The 16644-nt window shown below is 48.6% G+C and overlaps 1 protein-coding gene across 1 annotated transcript in view; it reads right to left on the bottom strand.

Moving 5' to 3' along the window:
- The window catches only part of CSNK1G1 (casein kinase 1 gamma 1), a 73851-nt gene that overhangs the window by 18616 nt on the left and 38591 nt on the right, over nucleotides 1-16644 (bottom strand). Inside the window, exons 5-7 of the mRNA XM_057380531.1 lie at nucleotides 8951-9102; nucleotides 3140-3374; nucleotides 805-890 (exon numbers count right to left, since the gene is read on the bottom strand). Of these exons, the coding sequence (XP_057236514.1) occupies nucleotides 805-890; nucleotides 3140-3374; nucleotides 8951-9102 (473 nt within the window). The remainder of the gene's footprint in view (nucleotides 1-804; nucleotides 891-3139; nucleotides 3375-8950; nucleotides 9103-16644) is intronic.

The following is a 16644-nucleotide window of genomic DNA, read 5'->3' as shown; positions in this document are numbered from 1 at the left end:
ATAACCCCCCTGACCACTGCAGAGCTCTGCTGGGCAGCTCCTGAGCACAAAGCCTCGTCTCCTTTTTCCAACRGAAGCTCTCATCTTCCCTGATAAACCTTCACCTAACCTGATCACACTCAACCCTTCACTCCCTGCAATTGCAGAGCTGAACGTAGTAGTTAATCATGAGGGAGGTGCTGGAGAAGTGAAGATGCAGCTCCAGAGCCAGCAAATGCCTTACTCCTGGTTAGCTCAGCTGACGGCTGCTGGCGGCAGTCGGTGACTCAATTAGTCGCAGCTCTCCACGTTGTACACAGCATCTCATAAACTCCCAGCACTGAGTGTCCACTGTCTCTGGAGGGAAGCCAAGCCCAAYGCTTGTGCCAGAAAACCAGTTTTTCAAGCTGAAGTCCATCTGTGCATCTAAACCCATCAAACTGCTCCCATTATAAACACGGATCACAGATGCAGCTGGGGGATTGTGTGCTGTAACTGGAATTTCATCAACAACAACCACAGTGTCCCAGTCGCGCTCCAGCTTGGGGCAGCTTCCAATCACAGCTCTCTCATCATTGTCCCTGTCCCTCTGTTCAACCTTTTCTCCAAAATTCTACCAATTTGGCAATGTGAAATGCCATGGAATGCACTTCTACCTTAAAATCTTCCTTGCAGCTAAAGTTAATGCCTCGGTGTTAGGCTTCAAGGACACAAAGGTGAGGACAGTGTTTCTGGCTGGATTTTGCTAATGTTTCCCCAGCGGATTCTCCTTTGGGCAGAGACCAGCCAAAGTTTTAAAGGACAAAACCTAAAGCTAAAACCTACCTTCAATCCTTGCCAGGGCAGGCTGCCTCGGAGGAAATACATGAACATATGGCCAAGGGCTTCCAAGTCATCTCGACGACTTTGCTCTGAAAGAGATGACAAATTATTGCTGCAGAGGCAGAAATGGCTCTGAGATCTCCGCAGCAGCCACACCTGTATCTGAGATAAAGGTMCCACAGGGACATTAGCTTGCTGTCTGCACCTCAAATCTTGTGCAAAACCACCTAGAAGCTGTTTCAGAAAGCCAGAAAATGTGTCAAATCAGCCAGAAGCCATAGGATAACATGGGAGCTGCATGACAGCCCAGCCTGAGGTAGAACGTACAACTCTCGATTGTAGAGGAACAGATCAGTGCCCCAGTTCTTCTCTGGCCTACCAGGGTCAATGATGCCATGTGATGCTGGATCATTTCCTCTGGACTGCATGGGAACAGGGGATACTTACGAGCAGCTGCAGGGATCTACCCTTGCACAGTGCCAACCCTTTCCCAACTGCCTTTGCAGATCACCAGARCAGATGAAAACCAGCTCCTTCCAGGCCGTGGAACACTTGCTGCTGTTGCCATGCAGATGTTATAATTATAAATGAAGGGGGGAAAAAGGGGCATGGAGCCAAAGGAAAAAGCATCCTTAAAACAAGCTGCCAAAATGCATCCAAAACCTCAGGGGAGGACAGAAGAGAACGAGAAATGCAGAGGCAACGCTGGGCTGGGCTGCATCCTTGGGGTCATTGAGCTCATGGACATCTCTCCTCTGACCCCCACCTGCTCCAAACAATGCCCCACGAGCTGGGGCAGACCCAGCAGATCCACTGAACCAGCAGGAGATGCTGGGAGTGAGAACACTCGGGAGAAGGGAACTGAAACAACAGCTCCCACAGGTTATCCTGATAAAAAGGGGMAAACACAGCATGWYCTGARTGATTCAGTGAAGTGCTGCAGATGGGTTTCYGGGAAGATGATTGAGTGCACTCATCTCTCAGACAAACTGCAGTCAGACTGCTGAGTTTGAAATGTGAGAGGACTCATTCTGCCTGGGCTGGTCCCACCAGCGAAGCATCAGCACCTCACAACCCCTGTGGGCAGGGACAGCCCCCTCAAACACAGCCCCAGAACTGATTTGTATGCTTCCCCTGCAAGAGCCATGTCAGGAGCTGAAATCCTGCAGGAAATGGGTCCTAAGGAAGGCACGTGGTGCACTTCAAACACAAATACATCTTCCCTCCCAGTCTGCCCCCACTGCGCTCTCCCATTCCTCCATCCCTTCCCGACTCTTCACTTTCCAAAATTAGAAGCTGGGCTCATCCCTCCTTACTCCCCAAAGAGAGTGAGCTTTCCAAGTGGGAGCCAACATGCTGGGAGGCCTCCCTGAGAATATTCCATTATCTCACTGCTCATATGGATTTAAGAGAATATAAACATTTAATAAGGTATTTTTTGCCTTTCAGCCACAGAAATGTAATCTGGTAGGAAAAAATGCAGCRAGGAGAGGGGATGAAAGAGTCAGATTTAAAGTTATTTAAATCATTCATTTTCTCCAACCAATTACTAGGTCAGGGAACATCCAACTCTTAACACTTGGAACTGGAAGGCATTGGGACACTGCTGTGATATAAAAATCTGTTTGTCCATCATCCAGTGCAGCAATCACCACCTGCCTGCTTGTCTTTTATCAGTGCAGGGCTGCTCCCAGTTATTTAGCTTCTAATAAAAACTGTAATTATGAGGCTTCCAACATTTCAGCTGTCTCGATTCCTCAGAAGAGGAGAGGAAAAAAAGTGTCACAACTGTAAACAGCATTGGGACGTTCACAAATAGCTCCAAGAGYGCGAGAGAGCTGTGAGCCAAGATGCCATGGGAGGTCTACAGGATTCAAACGGCAAGTTGGAGTGTGTCCAGGGAAGGAGATGGAGCTGGGGAAGGGTCTGGAGCCCCAGGAGYGGCTGAGGGAGCTGGGAAAGGGGCTCAGCCTGGAGCAAAGKGGGCTCTGGRGGGACCTTGTGGCTCTGCACAACTCCCTGACAGGAGGGGGCAGCCAGGGAAGTTGGGCTCTGCTCCCAGGGAACAGGGACAGGACAAGAGGAAACAGCCTCAAGTAGTACCTGGGGAGGTTTAGGTTGGATATTAAGAAAAATAATTCACTGGAAGGATTGTCAAGGACTGAAGAGGCTGCCCAGGGTGGAGCCACCACGCCTGAAGTGTTCAAGATGTGTGAATGTGGCACTTGGGGACAGGGTCAGTGGTGACCCYGGCAGTGCTGGTCAGTGGCTGCGCTCAGTGACCCTCAGGGCTTTCCCAGCCTGAGGGCCTTGGCCAGCTGCCCCTGCCCCGACTGACCTTTGCCCAGGTGAGTGTTGATGGACATGTATCGCGCCGTCCCGGTCAGGCTCTTGTGCTCCCTGTAGGGAATGTGTTTTTTGGTTTCGGGGTCAATGTACTCCTTGGCCAATCCAAAGTCTATGATGTGGATGACGTGCTCCTTCTTGTTGCCCTGCCGGCCGATGAGGAAGTTCTCTGGCTTGACATCTCGGTAGATGAGGTTCTTGGAATGCACGTACTCCATCCGAGAGATCTGCAAAGCGACCGGTAAAGACTTATTTGTGAGCAGGGCCCCATCTCCCCACAGAGATGCAGAGGAATCTGGGAATCAGGGGAATCATCCCCTCCTTCCCGAGGCTAGCACGCTGCGCTCCCTGACTCCATTCCCACGGAAATGGCAAAGGCTGCTCCTGAGGCGTTACCGACATGCAGCTCCTGGCAGGATGCCACGGGGAGCTGCAGCAGCCTCTTTGTATTGATTTTAAACACACTAAGCTGGTTACCGAGAGCTCCTCCCTTGCCCACCGCCTTCCCCTGTKGCTCTGTGTCTTACCACCTTCCTCCCTCGACCCATATGTTGTCTTAGACACGCCAGATTCTCCATGGAGGGGGATTTTTGGGCAGGCAGAAGCTTTACGATCTTTAAAGCTGACTAAGATAATAATTAATCTCATTGCTGTCAACCAGGAATAGCTGTAATATTTTTCAGCTTTTGACTAATGTTTTTCTAGAAGTTTGAAAGGGAAGGTGAAAGGGCAGCGGCCCCACTTCTGAGGTGATGAAGGGCCTCTAACAACACACCTTATTCAGGAGGTCATCACTAAAATTGCTTTTGAAACCAAACATATTGCAGGTGATGTCTGAACAGGCTGCCAAGCAGTTCTCCTTTGGGTCCCTAACTTAAGAAACGATTCCAACTGGAAATAACTCTCCATTTAATTTCCTTTATTACCTTTAATTGCCTTTTTAGTTTTCAATGAGCACACAGGAACCCCCGTTTCTGGCTGTCCTGGAGGCAGTTGCCCCACATGCTGGAGGGGACGGTGGCTTTGTTAAACAAGATGCTCCTTTGGAGAGGCCACTGGGATTGACCCAGATATTTGTGGGCTGGCCACACCACGAAACCTCCGCAGAGCTGCAAGTGCTGGTTTTGCACTAACGAGCCTCAGTCCCCAGAGGTCACTGCCACACCACTGTGAGTGAGGGACAGCGCAGAGCCAGCACCGGGGACATCCAGAGTGAGGGCCACCAGCTGGTCACCGCCAYCGGGYGGCTCCTGGCAGGCTGGAGCTCCGGGTCACGGAGCCATCTGTCCCCCGGGACCCCCATCAGCCCTTCCACACCCTGCTCACTCTGCTGGGCTGGCAGACCCCAACTGCTCCTGCATTTCCCAATGAACACAGATATGCTCCCAGTGACAAACCCAGAGCACGCATTCTCTTCACCCACGCCTGGTTTTAAAAGTCCACGTGCCTGTGASCCTCCATCCACTGCCAGGCCCTCATCATGCACCCTATTTGAAAGGAAAATCTGCTGCATTTGTAACCCTCGGAAAGAAGCAGCAGGCAGGAGGGGGCAGCCCTCTTTATAAAATAAACAGCTGTACAGGGAGGGCAGCAGACAGCAAAAAACTGCAGGTGAATCAGGCTTAAAAAATAGAACTTGCTCAAAGACTCTTCAAAGAAGGGAACAGCACGTGCCGGTGCCGCGCGCTCCCTCCCCTCGACGCAGTGATTGATTCCAATGTGCCGAGAAAATGGGTTTCACGGCTAACAGCCATTATTTCCAATCAATTACAGGCTGGTGCAGAGCACAGCAGATGCTCTTCAGTCATTCTTCACACTTTGAATCACCTACAGGACACAGAGGCAGGTTGGGAGACAAAAAGCTACGTCGGGAGGCAATTCAAATGAAGATGCAACCCTTGAAAGTGGAACAAAGAGCTTCCTCGCCTCTCCACACATAACAAGCTCCCAAGCAGAGCCTGACTGGCTCATTTGATTTGTTCTGCTACCAGAGCAGCTCAGTTGTTGAAATCCCAACAGCAATTAGAGAACCTGAAAAGAGCCCATTTTTTCTTTCTTTAAAAACTCACGGGAAGTTGCAGCAGGCAGGACAACAACCTGGACAGCTGAGGTGTCAGATGAGCCAATATGCTCCAGCAGCACTCAGGGGTAATTATTTTCCTGCCTTTTTTCCTCCCACCTGCCTTTTTGCCTCCCACCTGCTTCCACCATGCACACACGCAGATGCTGTGGGGTCTTTCCTATTCCTTCTTTATTCCACCTGCCTGGACGCTTCCYGCTGGAGAGCTCTGCTCAGCAGTAGCAGCTGAAAGACGCCCCCCAAGTCAGGAAGATGTTTCCTGAAGGAGCTTCCCTGCTTTATTCACCTGACAAGACACTCTTCCTGCTCGTGGCTGCTGGGATGGGCAGTGCCTGGGCTGCATCTCCCTGCCAGGCTCTGCCTGAGCACACAYGAGCAGTGAGGCTGGGCACGGCCCTGGCATTAAACGTGGCTCAAGGAGAGGCTCAGAAATGTGCTGGATGCAGAGAAGCAGTGCCCACTCCTTTGGGTTTRAACTGCAGGCTCAAACACTCTGAATTAATTCTTTTATGGACAGAGAAACCACTTGAGGAGCTGGGACTAATTTGGAATTGCTCTAACACCAGAAAACCGCAAGCACAGGGGCAGCAGGGGTKTATGGAAGACTACGAATTACAGTGGGATTTGCATGGCCACGGCCAGCTGAGTCCATCCAGGAGCCACAAATCTCCATTTCAGACATCAGAGAAAGCCTTAGGAGGAGGGAGAATCCCTTGGCACACAGCAGGACCCCTGCTCTGCAGTGGAGGAATGAGAGGATATTGTGACATTTAGCAGGTGCCAAAGAAACCCGCGTTTCCGTGTGCCTTCCTCCTGCCAAGGCAGCCAGCGTAACAAACCCTCTTCTCCCCTTAAGGGGCTGATCTTGACAGGAGCTCCATCTCTAAACCTCCTTCCACTTCCACTTCTGCTTGAATACAGATCAGATCAGCAGAGATAGGAAATTACTCTCGTTCAAAGGCAATTTTGATGGTCACCAGTAGAAAAACCCATCACACTTGGTCAAGATCACATCCAGAATGTTTTTCCAGTGCCTGGTGGCACAACAGAACTTGTGCTGAGCTGTTAATGAGCATCACACAGGCTGGACCTGGCCAAGAGTGAAAAACAGAAGCTGGAATAAAAAAACATTCTCCCCCAATTCATGGCTGTAGGAACTGATGTAGTGACCACATTTTAATTACCAAGCTTGGTTTGTTCAGGAGCTTCAGCCACTGGATCTGATCCACTGGATCTCTTCAGCTGCATGTGGAGAATGGAGCAAGCAGCTCTAGTCTGAACAATTCCCAAAAGAGCTGTCTTTCTTGAAGACTCATATCATCTACTCTCTCCCTCCCTCAGCCAGGAGAGCCTTCCTGATGTCAAACTGTTTGAATTCTCTCGTAATCCCATGTGGCGCTTCTTAAAATGACACTGTCCTTGTTTTCCCTAGAGAAACTCCTTCTCTGCTTCTAACATCTGTAAAGGATCCACACCCTAAAGGATCTATCCAGGGCTTAGATGCTGCAACCTGTCAAGCTCAAGGTTAGGGTTAGAGTTTAGGGTTTGAGTTAGGGTTATGGTTTAGKGTTTGGGGTTAGGGCTAGGGCTGGGTTAGGKTTAGGGTTTGGGTTAGGRTTGGGTTAGGGTTGGGTCCCATCGAAGCAGAAATATCTATTAAAAAAATGTTTCCAGGATGTTTCTGATTAAAAATTGACACCATGACACAAAAGGAAAGGACGGGATGCTCCCACAGACATGGGGATCATCCCAAGTATGTGGAGGAAGGCCAGGAGACAAATGCCCATGGTTAGAATGACAGAAGCTTAAGAAGCAACAATGAAACAGAATTCACTGATGTGAGCCCATGGCGTTTGAGAGTCCAACTCTCCTTTCTGATGTGTCTCACCTGGAGCGTGACCCAGTGACTGCAATCATTAGGGTGGGACAAAGGGAAATCAAAGACCATTTTCCCTAAAGCCYTGTGGCTGGAGTGAAGGGTTTTCATTTCAGCTAAGCAGTCGGTGCCAGCCTGTTTGGAAAACCCAGGGCCAGGTGATGGGGCACACCTGAGGATGCTGAATCTGTCTCCTCAGATGTGCACACTCCTGAGAAGGTCCTACAGGATCTCCCCATGGCCAAAGGAGCGCGTGGTCCTTCCTGAGTGCTTTTGCTGTCCTGCATCACCCTCAGCAGGGTGYTATCCAATGGGCACCAGTGAGCTGCAGCCTGGCCACAAGATCAGCAGGGGATGCTGAAGGTGATCCAAGCCCAGAGCTGAGCTGCAGCCCTGGGACGTGGCAAAAGGCAGCAGCCATGGCTGTGCTCAATTTCCCCAGCAGTCCCTTGGGACTGGAKTTGCATCTTTTCATTTTCCCTCCAAAGGTCACACAAGCTGTATCTTGAGCTTAACCAGCTGCTGCCACTTGATTTGATCAAAACCAGCACCATAAATTGGTTTTCCATTGTTGAAGGAACACTCAAAACCAAGAGAACCCAACTGCTCACCTAGGGGAGGCCTCAGCACCTGGCAGGCATTGTTCAAACTTCTGCAGTTCTGATCTCAGTTTTCCATTTGAGATTCTGCTGTGACAAACTTCAGGTCATATGGAAAGGATTGTGTTCCTCATCCCTTAAATCTCCTCTTCCCTACCATGCTTCTATCCATGAAGCTGTTAATGTGAATATACTATCCCAATTCTGCTCTGGGGTATTGGGGTGACCCCGAGGTGCAGCTATCCAAGATCTAGATATCTGCAGATTCCCAGATACCTGGGAATCTGCAAACCAGTCTGAAAACCAAAAGAGCCAAARTGACTGGCCCCATTGACTTGTGGAAGTTCCCACATTTAGTACCTTCAGCTCTCATATCATCCACTTCTAACACAAACCCAAATCCAAGCTTGGACCCCTTTGRTTTCCTTTCCTTTTCAGGTACATTAAAGGCTCTGTGATGCTGCCCATAGAATTACTGTTTTCCAAGTGTCAGAAATTTGAACCCATTGGCCCATTTTGGCCAAGGCAAGGCCCTCAAGTGCTGGTATTGTGGCTAAGGAGGGCTCAGCTGCCATGGCCCTGCAAGGTCTCAGTCTATGGGCAGCCCAGCAGCACCAAACCAGTAGAACTGGCAGGAGTGTGGGAGGTGCAGTGCTCTGAGTGTCCTGGGAGCGGGTGAGAAATGAGATGTTCCTGGGTGTCCAAATAGAGGGAGGGAGCTGGGACAGGTATGGGGGCAGGGGCGTGTAGGGGACACGGGACACCAGCCCACAGGAATCCAGCGTCACCGGTTCTGCTGTGTGGGGAGCCGGTTTTCATCAGCATAATGGGACAGGCAGCAGTCCTGCTCAGCCCTGAGAAGTTTTATTTGATAAGAGAGACTTTGGACAAGGGACTGGAGTGCCAGGACAAGGGGGAACTACTTCCTGCTGCCGGAACACAGGGTTAGATGGGATATTGGGAAGGATATGAGGGGGGGCAGGCCCTGGCACAGGGTGCCCAGAGCAGCTGTGGCTGCCCCTGGATCCCTGGCAGTGCCCAAGGCCAGGCTGGACTTTGGGGCTGGGAGCACCCTGGGACAGGGAAAGGTGTCCCTGCCCATGGCAGGGGGCTGGGATTAGAACCTTGAAGGCTCTGTTGATTCTGTGATGGAAGAAGATTCTCTCAGCCCTGAGTCTCGCACTGTGCAGACCCCAGGATGGACGGACACCCACAAAAGCCCCATGGCAGGGCCCKGCCATCACTCACCAGCTGGATGGCGATCATCAACACCGTCTTGAGGGTGAACGTCCTGTCACACAGGTCAAACAGATCCTCCAAGCTCGGACCGAGCAGTTCCAGCACCATGGCGTTGTACTTCCCACACGGTCCGAAGTAATACACCTGGGGGAGCCCTTCAGCTGGAAAAACAGGGGAAGAACTGCAATCAGCCCATGGAACAAGGTTAACTCCTCTCCTCCTGCATGCACCTCTTCCTTTGCAGAGTTTTATTGTCGCCTCTTGAGTATTCTGATGCTGCCAGAGAGGAAATCAGTTCCAGCACAAACTGTGACTGAACCAAAGGCCAGAGCAGTGCAGGCTCTGCTCAGCTACACCCTTGGACAGACAAATGGATTTCAGAGCAGTAACAAGACCACATGAAAGCCCTGAGCTTTGGCAGCTCAAAGGCTTGGATTTAGGGAACAAGACAGAGTTCCCTGTGTTCCACTAAACACCAGGCAGAGAACAGCCCCAGATGTGGGCTGGCACCCACCAGAGCAGTTAGGAAGATGATAGTCCTTGGAGAACATGAGGCATGGCCAAGAAAGGGTTGCTTTGTCACCAAAAATAACACCCAGCCCTTGCTTTTCAGCACAACCTCACATAAAGTTTACACTCAGAAGAAAGGAAAAAAAAAAAAACCTTTCCTTTAAAATAGGGAAAAGTTTTACATTTCAACCAATCACCACATTAGAACAGGTGATCACGGTCATTAGCATATGTGCACACACACAACTATCAACATCCAAGWGGCAGGAGCCAGAGCCCATCTTCCCACCCAACAGATTGCTCTGTGGGAGTACAGTGTTGATACTCAGCTGGCAGGGGATTTTTGGGTGGATCAGCTTTCTGAAAGGCATCTGAAGGAAAGGGAAAAAAACACTCATGGAGCTGCACAGCACTCCTGGAATTACCTTTGAGTCGAAAAGGAACCCAGAGCAGCCCATACAGGAGGAATTCGGTGCAGGCTCAACCGCTCATTTTGTTAATCAGCACCTGCAATGGCGCTCAGTGTCCTGGCACCACTGTCAAGCTGGGTAACGCTTTAAAATATCCATGTATTTCCAGTCTACACCTCATAAGCAGCTCCAAAACAAAACAGAAGGCTTTTGTTTTGAAATATGGGGCTYTGTCTTGTGTCAAAACACGATATTTGCTTGAATGCCCAAAGACACGGCACCCTGCTATTCAGCATCAAGGCTGAGCACGGGGCGCACTGCTCCGTGTGCAGCCTTTGTTCTCACAGAATCCATAAATTACAGAGCACGGGACCCGAAAGCACTGTGATTATTAATTTTATGGCATGTTTTAAGTAGGTGCAGGCACACACCTGGATTTACACAAGAGATCGATATTAGAGATAGTGAAATACTTGACTAATTAAGTGCATGGTTTGGTGTTGGCTCTGCGAGATGCTCGGGYAGGGAAGCGCTTCAGGCTGGAGCATGTCAGCCACACAACAAGTGCATGTCCTGCTCCAGATTTAGGGAAGCCTTGTGAATCCACTCTGCAACCCGCCAGCAATGGAACAAATGCAGCACTGAGATTCCAAAAGCTTCAATAACACACAACTTGTGCTCCCAAGCATTTGTCTGGAAGAACAAATCACAGCTTGACAAAGATCACCCCAGGAGGGTTTCAGCCTTGTTAGCTCACATGCTCGGGGAATCTGTCATCAGGATGCATTAATGGRATGTTACAGAGTATTGCAGGAATTCCCTGTCTAACCAGAGTTTTGCATCCCATGTAAAACACTGACTCAACCTGGGTTTGGGAGGCTGTGGCCCCTTACAGAGTTCCACGTTTTGGGAAGCAGTGACAGTCATTAAATCCTCTAGGAAGACAGGATGGTGATGCAGATGGAATTCAGAAAGCCAAATAATGATGGGATATGATCCAGGCAGCTCCAAAATGCTTTCAAATATCCCCAAATCGWCACAAATGGCAATTTAATGCCATCAGCTTAGTGCTGAAAGCTGGAATAATTGCAACAGCTCTTGAAGTGACTCATGGTGAGCCACTGGGTTTTCAGTAAAGTCTGATGAGGAGTTGCCTAAATAAGCACCTCTAACACCAAGATCAGCATCTCTGCTTGTTAGAGAATAAGGGAGTAACAATATTCTATGCGAAGTTTAAACCTGAGCCTATTATAGATTCCAGATACACAGACACTGARTACCTCTACCACATTTTCTACAAGACTCAAATAGCGGAATTGAGGAAGGAGTKAGGAGTAGGACTCTGCTAATTAAGGTATGCAGGAGAATAAAACTGCAGAAGGGCTCTTAAAGAAGGTGAAGGAATCTGTTCCCAGAGCAGTGGAAGATGAGAACATTTACAGTCTCACTTGSTAAGGAGCAAGCATTGCAATTAAAATGAAATTCCTACTGCGTACAAGAACCAGCAAGACAGATTGCAGCAAGACCCAAAAGGGGGATATTTGATGTAGGGAAGGAAGCAACACTATTTAATGCTCCCTGGGATCCCAGTTCCTTCAGCTTTACCCACTCAGAGCTCAGAGCCAAGAGCTTGGAGTATCCTCCCTGTGTTAAACCCTCGGGAAGGCTCTGCTTTCTGTGGGAGCTCTGAGAAGGTGAGGCCTTAGTGAGGAACATTAAAAAAGCATCCTAAATGTCAGAATATAGGAGACACCATTGGCTTCAGGCATATTTTTAGGGTTAGATTTTTCCCTGAGGGTTTTCAGCAGTGCTGCCAGCTCTGCAGTTAAGGACTTCCCTCCAGCCTTTGCCAGGATAAAACTGCWGTAGTATCTCTGTCAAACTCAACTCAACATTCACCATCTTTCTGGGAAGGGGCAAAGCWCGAAAGATGAACTTGATGGACACATTAGAGGGTGTGTTGGCAGATAAGACTGGATGAAACTTGAGATACAGGCAGCTCCAGAGCCATTCAGAACAGCAAAAAAGGGTCAGCCTAAGAAAATCTGCATAAAATTTGATTTAGTCACAGCCCATCTGCCTAATTTGTGATGTAGCTTGGCTCTATTTCAGCGATAAGCATCGTGTCCTGGTGCCACCGAGTCCAGCGTCACAACGAACCACAGGAACTCCATAAATATCACCAGCAGATCCGTAAATGTTTAAGAAGGATGTTGCTAACTAAAGAGACTGATGGAGGAGAAACGGCTTTTTTGCCTGGGCAGCTGGAGTTGAGGTTTTTAATGGCAAAAAATCGCATTGGGAGGGGACTGGAAAGGTCACACAAAGCCACGGTGTCAGGCTGCAGGTGAGCAGCTCTGCATTCAGAGGCTGTGGGATGAACAGCCACCAGCAGAGCAGAGTCTCATCTTGAGGATTCAAAGGTACAGCTCAACACCTGAAGTACAATCCACGATCTGTTTAATGCGATTAATGCATGAAATCATATCAGAATTAGGAATTCCTCCGTGGTATTAAACAAGAGCAACACACTAAGGGAAGAAAATCCAGGCATGACATGTGCAGGTTCTCCTTTGGAGGAAAAAGAGTTTATAACASCAAAGACTGCTGCAAGCAGAAATCATCTCAATTTGCTTAACGGCTTTGGTCTCGCTGCTGAGTGATTTGGCTCAGCTACAGGGAAAAAAGCCYCACTCCACCCTCACTCTCACAGGAAGTTTATCACCCCAATAAACACAGACTGATTGCTGCACTGGAATCCACAGGCAAATTCTGCCATTTCAGCAGAGCGATGTCTTGGAAGAAATTCAAGCTGAGCACAGCGAAAACCTAGCAAAGCATTTTGTAGATGAAAGCATCAYGGCTGGAACGAGAGCAAACGCAGACATCAAAGGCAAAACTCGGACTCTGCTTCCCCCACACTGCCGACACTGGCCTCGGCTTTCTGGGGATGCTCAACTCTCACTGCTCCCAGGCTTGCCATCAGAAGGGACCTTCCCATCCTTCCTCAGCCTCYGTGCCTGAGCAACAGCCCTTGGATCAACCCAAAAAACCCTTGGCTTGAGCTTGCACACAAGAATGGGAACAGTAACCAATTGGCTCTTCCAGAGAGCTCCATCGGAGCCGGATAACCAACTTGAACAACACCTTTCAGCAAACTCCCATCACCAGATCAACGTCCCAGCTGATTCCAGGAGTGCCATCTTGCTGCCACATGTTTCACAGCATGAGCAATGGCCCCAAAACTACTCAGACATCTGGCATACTCCAGAAAACCACATTAGTTCAGGCACACAGACATTCCAAAACCCATTTCCAGGACTGGTCATGCAATGGCAGTCAGCAGAGATGCCAACCAAAGGTTACACCTGAGGGAAATCAGAGTTCACAGCAGCTGCCAGGCATGGAAGGCACAGGAAGCAGAATCCACCTGCTTCAGAAGAGCACCTGGACTGAGGCTCTGCATGAGCACTGTGAGGGACTACAAATAAACCTCACCAACAGCAAGTAAAATACGCACAGTGAGGGACGAGGGAGAGAGCGCAGGAAGCTGCATGTGGCACCCACATCCACAGAAGGGAGAGTGCCACATCCCCACACAGCAAATCACCAGGAGACGTCCAGAGCCTGTGATGAATATCAGCAGTTTCTGAACCATCCATGGATTTTTGCTCCATTGGGGAATTGGTTTCCACTGCTCTTTGAAGAGGCATGGCCAAACAGASATGCTGATGTCTTCAATTTCAAGAATTACAGAGGAATTCCAAACCCTCTCTTCATGCAGGTTTTGACACTGGGCTCTATYGCAAAGGGGAGACACTCTTGAGGARCCCCKAATTCCACACCCAAAGACAGAGGGAGGGGAAGCAATCCAAGGCCCAGCAAAGGGCTGATGCTTGATGCAAACCCCCACTCTGTGTGGGCAGCAAGAACTCTTCCTCATTGAATGAGATGCAGACACACAGCAGCAGCATCAGTGCACAGAAAGTTCTGTGTGGTTTTAAAGAGGCGCTGATGAATGGGCCACAGATTGTCACAAAATCCTCATTCAGAGCAGAAAGTTTAGTTTTACAAATCACAGAACACAAAATTACACGATGAACAGCATAAATAGCAACTGTGAGAAGGCTGAATATCTATAGCTAAAATTAAACATGTTCCAAACAAATTAAACAAATTGCTTTAGAGTAGTCAACCCATTTAAGCTGATTACACTAATGAGGATCTACCCTTCTCTTAATTTTCAAATTGGAATAAAATCCTGGCTGAAAGAGAAGATTTGTGATCAACATCGACTGGGCCAACTTYTCAGCTTTTAACCTCTTCAAACAAGCCCCACGTAAATCTACCTGAGCACGTTAGTTAACAGGTCTTGTCTGTGAGCTGGAAGTAAAAAGACTCATCCTGACCTTCAGGTTTTGGAACAGYCTGCTTCAAAAATAGAAAGATGGAAGAAAAGCTGAGTTTGGGCTAAGGGTCTTTCATATATTTGATTGGATGCCTTTCAGAAATGGCTTCCTTCAAAATAGGGCTCTTTGTGATAGAGCCCTTCACCTTAATCTCAGCTAGAGGAGCTTAGGCAAGGACAGAGRTTTTGGGTAATTGAGAGTGTTTTCTCTTGTTTGAGAAAGAGCAGATGAGATGTGAAGCAAAGAAATCAAGCAGAAAATGCAACTGGTGACTCCAGCACCAGGTCACTCGCAGGTGGAACAGGAGGGGGTGGAAAAGGTCTGCCACAATCTCACCAACCACTCCAAGGCTTCACAAACCTTCAACTGGCACAACACTGGGGAAAGAATCTAAAAACAGTGATGTGATCCAACAACCACACAGAGAAATATCCACGTGGAGAAGCGGGGTTGGAGGAGCTGCAGGATGGCCAGCACTGTGGTGACCCACGGAGATGACCACCATGCATCAATGTTTCCAGCCTGTAAAGCTCCTGAATCATTCCTTTGCTCTCTTGAGCTTTGACAGAGAGCCCACAATTTACCTTTAGCTCTCCCTCACTCATCTGAACCGCGTGAAGAGCAGCCAGGCCTGTCCAGACGCCCTGGCACATCTCCTGTCCCTGAACCCACTCCTGCTGCAGCTGCTGCCACACAGTCAGCTCTTCTGCCAGCTTTTCACAACACCTTTCTCCCTGCTTTCACTGGGCAATAAATCATTTCTCCTAGCAAATGCTGAATGCTCTGGCACCACAGCCCAGCAGGAATTTCTGCCCATCAGTGGGTGAGGAGGAGGAGAGGCAGAGCAAAGCCCTTCCCCTGCCCTTGGATGTGGAAAAGATGCAGCTGAAACACTGTCTGAACTCAAGAGGAAATAACTCAAGGGAGAACATCAGATCTTGGAAGGCACCTCAGAGCTGCCATGGCAGGGACACTTTCCACTATCCCAGGGTGCTCCAAGCCCTGTCCAAYCTGGCCTTRGACACTGCCAGGAATGGGAAGCCACAGGAAGGTACTGGATCAACTCCCCTGATGATGGCAGAGAAAGCCAAGCCTTTCATGGGCAGGGATACAGCTGTGTGAGCTGCAAGGATTCAGAGCTTCTGTCATCTTCAAGGAGTCCCAGGTGGGCTCCAAGGCTCCAGCCTCACTGCAGCTCCTCCCAGGATATACAGGATGCATTTAATCCCTGCTGTATTTAATCCCTGCTGTGTTTTGTTTCATACCGGTAGAATTTGAATCTACAAAAAGAAAAGGTACGGGAAAAGGAGCAGAAGAAAAAACAGACCCGGGAAGGACAGAAGGAAGAACATATTTGTTCCTGATGCTGGTAAAAATCCAAACAATTTGATTTTTACTTCAGCTGCAGAAAAACAAATCTCAGAATCGCTGTGTTATTAGAAGGGGGTGGCATTTCATCTTTCTTGAGTCGTACAAGCTGCTTTCCTGACATCATGGCTTCACTTCATTAAACAACTCTTCACATGCACAAAACAAGAAGCACTTGCAGAGGGGGTACCAAAGAAACGTTCATATTTGTATTCATAAAGGTGAGAAAAAAAATGGGAGGAGAATCAGCCTTGCTGGAAAAGCCAAATGCAGGAAAATGYACAAAATCTGGGAAATGTATCCAGAAACACCCATTCACAGGCAGTTTTTAAGCTCTAGCAACTAAACTAGTCAAGTGAAATTGCTTCAATTCTTGACAAACAGAGAAGAATAAAACACAGCACAATAAATTGMATTTTTTGCCAAGTTTCAGAAGACTGAATTCACATTTCTAGGACTCAGAGGAAGCGACCGCATTTAAATCTCCATGTTACTGTTGGATTTTATATCCAACACAACAACCTGCTGCTCCAGTAATGACAGCAGCTGCAACATAGAGCAACACCTTAAGAGAAGGATAAAACCAGAATATAATTTTAGAAGAGTAATTTTAAACCACCCCAAAAAGTTCTAGTTTAAGTTCTAGCTTAATTACCTTTTCCCACAMAGCTGCAATACAAGGACAAGGATGGAAGAAAAACATTGGCCCATGGCAGTGATGAAGTCAGTGAACAACATTCCTGGAAGGATTTAAAAGCCATGTGGATGTGGGAAGGGAGGGAGGGAAGGAAGGAATTTTGGAAGGAAGGAAGGAATTTTGGAAGGAAGGAAGGAATTTTGGAAGGAAGGAATGAATTTTGGAAGGAATGAATTTTGGAAGGAAGGAATGAATTTTGGAAGGAAGGAATTTTGGAAGGAAGGAAGGAATTTTGGAAGGAAGGAATTTTGGAAGGAAGGAATTTTGGAAGGAAGGAATTTTGGAAGGAAGGAAGGAATTTTGGAAGGA

Source organism: Malurus melanocephalus, unplaced genomic scaffold (assembly GCF_030028575.1).
Source record: "Malurus melanocephalus ecotype Western Australia unplaced genomic scaffold, MMel_1.1 scaffold_457, whole genome shotgun sequence".
Classification (NCBI taxonomy): Eukaryota; Metazoa; Chordata; class Aves; order Passeriformes; family Maluridae; genus Malurus; species Malurus melanocephalus.
Note: the sequence above shows the minus strand (reverse complement) of the source record. Positions and strands in the feature narration are given on the sequence as shown.